Source organism: Lepisosteus oculatus, chromosome 23 (genome assembly GCF_040954835.1).
Source record: "Lepisosteus oculatus isolate fLepOcu1 chromosome 23, fLepOcu1.hap2, whole genome shotgun sequence".
Classification (NCBI taxonomy): domain Eukaryota; kingdom Metazoa; phylum Chordata; class Actinopteri; order Semionotiformes; family Lepisosteidae; genus Lepisosteus; species Lepisosteus oculatus.
The window spans coordinates 10,466,889-10,473,893 of NC_090718.1; the positions used below are offsets into that span (position 1 = coordinate 10,466,889).

General features: G+C 42.2%; 2 protein-coding genes across 2 annotated transcripts; both read right to left on the reverse strand.

Moving 5' to 3' along the window:
• Nucleotides 1–1,010: 1,010 nt before the first annotated feature.
• Nucleotides 1,011–2,717, reverse strand: zgc:64002 (nicotinamide N-methyltransferase). The gene is made up of 3 exons (XM_006642282.3): nt 2,415–2,717; nt 2,034–2,241; nt 1,011–1,693 (listed from the first exon to the last, which is right to left on the reverse strand). The coding sequence occupies exons 1-3, from the start codon at nt 2,590–2,592 to the stop codon at nt 1,258–1,260; spliced, it is 822 nt and encodes a 273-aa protein (XP_006642345.2). The 5' UTR covers nt 2,593–2,717; the 3' UTR covers nt 1,011–1,257.
• Nucleotides 2,718–3,937: 1,220 nt separating this feature from the next.
• LOC107075663 (uncharacterized) lies at nt 3,938–6,776 on the reverse strand. The gene is made up of 6 exons (XM_015337635.1): nt 6,666–6,776; nt 6,178–6,360; nt 5,028–5,698; nt 4,606–4,923; nt 4,347–4,431; nt 3,938–4,094 (listed from the first exon to the last, which is right to left on the reverse strand). The coding sequence occupies exons 1-6, from the start codon at nt 6,714–6,716 to the stop codon at nt 3,966–3,968; spliced, it is 1,437 nt and encodes a 478-aa protein (XP_015193121.1). The 5' UTR covers nt 6,717–6,776; the 3' UTR covers nt 3,938–3,965.
• Nucleotides 6,777–7,005: the final 229 nt, after the last annotated feature.

A 7,005-nucleotide genomic window follows, 5' to 3' on the forward strand; every position in this document is an offset into this window, starting at 1 on the left:
ACAGTGAGTTTGAAGGTGTATTGAGCTGCTGGTAAACTGTACCGTACACATAAATGTGTACTACAGTAGGATTATTTATGCACCAATATTATTAAAAGTCAGAAGATGTGTCCCACTCTTTCTCTTGTACATAGACGCTCTTTCAACAGTGACTCATGATTTTAATATTAATGATTGTTTTCCTACAAAGACGTCTGCATGGAACAGCAAGTGCCCTTATGATGTCTTAATGCTACCAGACTCGAGATTCTTCATGGCGCACAGCTGAAACGCATTGCAGAGAAACACTGCCACCTTGTGTGTCTTGACAAAATGAAATGCAGCTAAAAACAAGAGTGCTGCACACCAACAACACAACTCTGTTTTATGATTTTGATCTAAAATTACACTGTCTCTAAAAATTGTATTATCACCAATTACAAGGAGTCATGGTAGATATATACTGTATGGAAGCAATTTTTGGGGGGATCTATCATGACTGACGTACTTGATCTACCATGTGGTACTGTACTGTATGTCTTCACAATTCCTGTGATTACCTGCCAGCTGCTCTTTGCTGCTGTTTAGCTGGGAGAATAGGAAGACAAGATATAATGCATAGTTTACCAACTCAATGTTCTTAACAACAGTGGCACAGTGGCACAAAGGTTGCTGCTTTGGTCCTGGGTGCAGTTCCTGGGGTGCCATCTGTAGGTAGTTGGAATATTTTCCACGTGTTGTTGAGGGTTTTCCACTGGGCGCACTGGTTTCCTCCCACAGTCCTGCTGGTAGGTAAACTGGCTTCTGGGAAAGTGGGCCCTGGTGTGAGTGTGTGTACAGTATGTGTCTGTGTGTGGCCTCCGAAGGACTGGAGTCTCATACAAGGATTAGCCTGCCTTGCGCCTGTTGCTTGTATTGGATAGGGCAATTAGAATGAGATGTTCAAAACATATGGACGGGTGTTCAGAAGACATTTTGTACAGGTCATGTCTTAAACTATAAACATTAATGAAAGGATGCAGAACTCCAACTAATTTCAGCATGCTGCAGAGAACATGTTATTAGCTATTTTATTGGAGCTTTGACAAACAAACCTTGATGAACAAGTTTACAAATGAACTTAGCATTTACTTTTTACTGTAGTTAGATTTAGGCGAACAAAGAATCTGTGTAAAATAAAAATCTAGTCTATACTTAAAATACAACTTAAAACATCTCAAGTTGAAGGTTACACTGTATTTTGTTTTTGGTGGACACAAGGCCCGTGGCTAGGCAGCACTACCTTTTTTGGGTGGTTTTCTCAGCTGTGAGGAAAAATACAGCTTCGAAATCTGAAACCTGATTTTCCTCCTTGTCAGGCCCGGGTATGGTGTCAAACGTCTTGATGGAGAAACCCAGAGCGCCGACTTCATTTTTTACGAAGGACTGGGTAAGAGGCAGACACGACAGCCTGTGCTCCCCCACAACGTAAAAGGTTTCATTGAGAACGCCAATCATAACCAACACTCCCCCGGGTCTGAGCAGCGAGGCGACGTTTTTCAGCGCCTGCCGGTAGGTATCCTGGTCCTTGCAGGCTGCCTCAAGACACAGAGAGGTCAGCACGCAGTCAGCGGGTTCCAGGACCACGGGCTGAAACGGGTTCTCCAGCCTGACGTCACACTTCAGGACTCGCGTCACTCGACTTCTCAAATTCTCCTCCGCTTCTTCGGGAGTTCTGTTAGACCATCACATTGCACAACACCGTAAAAGTGACAGTAAATTGAATGTAGTTGTTCTTTTTTTTTTAAGAGAAAGTATAGGTATACGTTTTGCTTGTGAAAAAAACATGTACATGTACATATGTAAATATTTACTTAACTATACTTTGTTTTTGATTTTGTGCTACAAATGTAACTTCCCCTTTCGCTAGGTCGCGTGTCTTGTGCTGCGACATGAGACAAATCGCGATAAATTAAAAGAACGTAGGCTGTTTTGAGTAGATTATGCGTACCCCCAGATTTTTTTAATTTTACAACGAAACAACTCACACCAATACAAGGAAGCATACACTGTACCTTTTGCCTTCCATTTCGCAAACGAATTGTATTACATAACTCCAGTCAAAACACCCCTTCTCTTTTTTCAACCATTTTTTCATTTCCTGTCGATTGCTGTCGGTAAAATCGGAGACGACGATTTCGTCAAAATACTCGCAGGCGCTAATCAAGGTGTGAACAGAAGGTCCGCTTCCAACATCATAGAGTCTCTGTCCTTTGTATCTGCCTAACAAAAAAGACGAAAAAAAGGCATGCTTCATACATTTATGCTATTAGTCATGCTATTTTCTAAGTTACCATTCCAAGCCTCATGACGTGATGGTAGTATCAAGTATTAAAGCTGTTATTTACAAGGAATATACAGCACAAAGAAGGGCTGAAAACGAAAATGAAAGTTACCTGACGAAAACGTTTTACTGAGGCTTCGAAGTACAAACGGCAGCAGCTGGCTTTCGTCTGAATGGCCAGTTGGTCTGGAATAGTAGGAATTAACATACACTCTGGAATCAAAGTTTTCCTGGTAAAATTCCCCTTCTGTGAAAGACTGTAGAGGTGCATTTTTGGAGCTTCCCTGCATGTTGGATCGTTCAGGACAAGCAAAGACGCCCGCACCTAACAGATCAGACCCCTCCGCCTCGGCAGAATCGGTAACTCATGAATGTCTGCTGTATTGCGCGACTTTCAAACATTTACGTTTCATGACACAGACACGTTTTGCAACTATTACCGTAAGCTTACAAGTAATGGTTCCTACTTTAGTTGAGAAAGCCGTCCTGTGGAACTTTTTTGTTCGGTCGCAAGCATTTGGAAGGAGCGGAAATCCACACTTTGTTACGTCGGGTAACTTCAAAGCTCGTCTTCTAACTACAGCAGAGCTGAAAAGTTACATCGTTTGAATAGTTTTTAAAATGAAAATCAAAAGTAGAAAAATTTAAGTGTGTGTGGGAAGATTGGATTAAGAATTACATGAATTAGTATGAGGAGCTGTAAAAGGAACACTGGATTTTAAATTGGTCCCTTGAAACCGCACCAGGGGAAATGTACTGGCAGCAGACAGTGTGCTGTAGAAGGTGAGAGTAGGTGTGTTAACACAGCTACTTTAAATCTTGAAAAAAATATGATACAATTTTTTAACATAATCATACCTCACTGTAACTGGATATTTTACTGTGTAACCATGTCTTTCCTAATATTTAAAGCTTAACTATCTTTCAAATAGTTGACGTTGTACTTCCTGAGTTCATAAAAGTAGCCCACACAGGATAAAGAAAGATATACAGTAAGAGAATATTGCAATTGAGGTAACATTAAATACTGTTTTTTGTGTGTGTGTAATAGCAACAGTAAAGGTCTCTGGATAGAGTGTAATGGATAAACTGTATGAGATGAACATGAAGGGCTGTTCAGGCTGTCAGAACATAATTTTCATGTTCTACCTAAGGTGGGGAAAGCCCCCCCAAAAAGACAGTGTTAGAATATAGTTTAAAGTGTAGAATTAAACAAGGGGTGTTACGTTTAAAAATATTCAAAGCAGTAAAAAGACCCAATCTAGACAATTTTTACAGTTTGGGATACCACTAGGCTCTTATTGCTGATCTGGATTCAAACCATAGAAGATGTTAGTGCTGAAAGGAACGGCTAACAGGCTAAAGGAATGAGGTCTTTTCCATCTTGCACAGAGGAAACTGTCTGACAATCCACAAAATCAGGAACAAAGTGAACTCTGTGGCCTTCTCACTGATGAATAATGTGGACTTCTTCAGCCTCCATGGTGGACACAGTGAAAACTACACGCACAGGTGCATGAAATGGCCAGTCTGTAGACAAGGACTAGTGTCCCTCCAGTGTAACTGTGATGGTGTTCTCATCTGATGCATTCACCTATTGATCTTTATTAACAACAATCCAATAAATAAGCAGACTGAGAAGGAAAAAATATATATCTTTATTTCATCTCCTGCTGAAATTCCGGTTTGCCTTGAATATTTGAAATAAAGGAAGGCAGAAGGAACAGCAGCCCGGCGCTTCAGTAGTCCTGTCGGTGCAGACCACTGTGTTGCTCTTCCTGATGACCGATATCTGTGGAGAAGAGAGTGACTGTGAGTGCCAGAACAGAGACCTGAAAGGTTTTTGCACTGCGCAGCCACATCGCTTATTACAGGACACACTTCCATCAACAGCTCCAGACTGTGCTGTGCATGTTACAGAGAGGCACAGTAGAAATGTTAATGCTTGGTTTCAAATTGACTTCATCAAGCCCTGCAACGCTGATAAACAAACCGGACGTTGCTGAGAGCATGTCTGGGTTGCACTTCTAATTAGTAATCTGACCTCACTCTCCACAGATCTGTGATCCTTCCTCCAGACTCTCGCCCACCACCTATTCCAGCAATGAGTACTCCTGGTTCCTTGGAGGCTGGAAGTGATTTAAAGATGCATCAGAATTACTGCCACTCCAAACACCATGGGATCACGGATCGCTAAGGGACTGGCTCTACAGGGTTCTGACAGTGTGCACACTATGATTCAGAAATCATATTCACAGTGAAATAGTGAGAAACCTCTGTGTTGCAGTACACTCTGAACATACCTGACATCTGTTTCAGCCACAGCAGGAATGGTGAAATTTTCCTCATGGCTCTTCTCAGTCAATGTCTCTGCTTCTATAGTTGTATCCACTTTTGTTGAGTTCGGGGTGACTGAGACTTTGGGGGATCCAAGAATCTCAGCCTTCCTCCTGCATGACCTCGGCTTCTGGGGCCCCCCGTAGCTGCTGCCACAATCTTCTGAAAGAGAAGTCGCGGCCTGCGTGCGGGCTCGTGACCCGGGGCGATGCGTTTCGGGCTCATCGAGCATCTGGTCCAGCTCCCTGATTAAGCTGTCGCAGTCTTCCATTTCTTTGCGGAAGCTAAGAGATGCAGAAGGACAATCTGATTATTGTAATGTATTGTAATGACAGTATTCTGTGAAAACCCAATGTCAATTATACATGTCTTGGAAAGTGATTTTTACCTTTTTTCACTAGGAAGGGGGACTTTCTCAGTTATTGGGAAACCAGGACGGCTCAAGGACTTCGTCTTGGAGACTGCTGAGCTGTGACTCTTAGGTTCCAAATCACTGTTCTGGAGACTGACATTTGTGAGGTTGGGCTTCTGAGGGGTCATGCCCAACATTTCTTCTGCCTCATCTAAGAGCTGGTCCAGCTCTTTGGAGAAGTCATCTCCAACCAAGTCGTCCCTGGCCTCATCTCTGCCCATCTCTTTTGACTCACCCGAGAGCTGGTCCAGTTCTTTGGAGAAATCATCAACAACTAAACAGTCTTTGGCCTTGTCATCCTCCATCTCTTCTGGTTCATTCAAGATTTGGTCCAGTTCTTTGAGGAAATCGTCATCAGCCATGTTGTCATTGGATTTATCTTTCACCATCTCTTCTGGCTCATCCAAGAGCTGGTCCAGCTCTTTGGAGACATCATCTCCAACTAAGTTGTCCATGGCCTTATCTCTGACCATCCCTTTTGACTTATCTTTGGCCTTCCCTTTTGAGTTATCTCTGGCCTTCCCTTTTGACTCATCCGCGAGCTGGTCCAGTTCTTTGGAGAAATCATCACCAGCCAAGTTGTCCCTGGCCACATTGTTGTGGAGGCTTCTCTTAACTTCATTGCCTTTGGTTGCATTCCTTTTATCCTATATGATAGCAAAACCAATGGAAAATGCTTACCTTTGAAGTAAAATGTAGATTCTAAAGCAGATGAATGAATCAAAGTAACTCCTTGTGGAACAATTGACAACGACATACTGTAGTAGGTTAGGATTAACTGTCAGTATTCAGGATATACAGTGTTGTGTTACACAGTCTTGTGTATTTGTCGTGATTAACAGTCTATTTTATTGAAAGAAAGAAAAAAAGATAACTACAGAAACTCATGCAAGAGCTCATCCAGAAATCCAGAAACTCTGTCAGACGATAAATCCAAGAAACAGAAGGCAATATGTGGTGTATGAAAGCACTTAATTTAATCTAGAAGTTAAATGGTCGATGTGTATTATTTTCAAGAAATGTGAGGAATATGAACCCTTTCCATTTCTTTGCATTATATTTATGACGCTTTTGAACTCTTAGTTAGTCCAGTTTCGATAGACAAGAGTGAAATGTACACATTTACCAAGATAGAGTCGGCTTCCTCGATGAAGGAACGCGCTTCACCCACGAAGGCCTTGGCATCCTTCAGGAAGACGTCCGCTTGTTCCAAGACAAGCTCGGCCTCTCCGACGGAGAAATCGTCGTCCTCGTCCTCCTCCGAGGACAGCAGCTCCTCCGGAGGACGGAGATTCTCCACCGTGAGCGGCTGCGTTTGAAAGAAGTGTCGCAAGGTGGAAGAAGATACAGCAGCTGACACATTTCTACACTGAAACGCTAGTGACAAAACTACGCAAAATGATCACAATACACGGCTTGTCATTTGTCAAACACCTGGCAAGCTGTCACCCTTATTCAAAACATCTGAAAAGACTTGCGATGAAAAAAGCAATTAAAAATGGCTTAAAAATTAACTTAATTAGATTCAGTAAAAAAAAAAGTCGGGCTACTTTGCAAAATATCAGTAGTAGTCCTCAACAGGCTATGCATCAAAAAGTAAAGAAAAGCACGTACCTCGTAGTACCTAACATAGTCCAGTATATCGTTAATGTGTGGGTCCATCATGTATTCAGTCCAAATGCGAAATAGTATCGCACCAAAGCTCTGAATACCCACACCCTCAGGCTTTCACGGCTTATATAGGCACCGCATAGGCATCGTCGACAAGGACGCCACAATATCTGACTTTGCGTGAGTGTTCACGCAACATATAGCTCATAATGAGATAACATATTCAATGTGTTTTAATATCAAGGTTTAAAGAAAGCCAGGCAGATGACGCGGGACTTAGGTTCAGTTTCAATACGTCCACCTTTATAAAGAAATATCGCAACGAATTATACATTAAACTTTA

What these genes read in the sequence shown, in the direction of transcription:
- zgc:64002 (XM_006642282.3), bottom strand. Translation starts at nt 2,592, where the DNA reads ATGCAGGGAAGCTCCAAAAATGCACCTCTACAGTCTTTCACAGAAGGG. An exon ending in CAGTAAAACGTTTTCGTCAG is followed by an intron (nt 2,242 to 2,414) that starts GTAACTTTCATT and finishes CTTTTTTGTTAG; the next exon opens with GCAGATACAAAGGACAGAGA. An exon ending in TGCGAAATGGAAGGCAAAAG is followed by an intron (nt 1,694 to 2,033) that starts GTACAGTGTATG and finishes ATGGTCTAACAG; the next exon opens with AACTCCCGAAGAAGCGGAGG.
- LOC107075663 (XM_015337635.1), bottom strand. Translation starts at nt 6,716, where the DNA reads ATGATGGACCCACACATTAACGATATACTGGACTATGTTAGGTACTAC. An exon ending in CCCCTTCCTAGTGAAAAAAG is followed by an intron (nt 4,924 to 5,027) that starts GTAAAAATCACT and finishes TGCATCTCTTAG; the next exon opens with CTTCCGCAAAGAAATGGAAG. An exon ending in ACAGATCTGTGGAGAGTGAG is followed by an intron (nt 4,095 to 4,346) that starts GTCAGATTACTA and finishes TCTTCTCCACAG; the next exon opens with ATATCGGTCATCAGGAAGAG.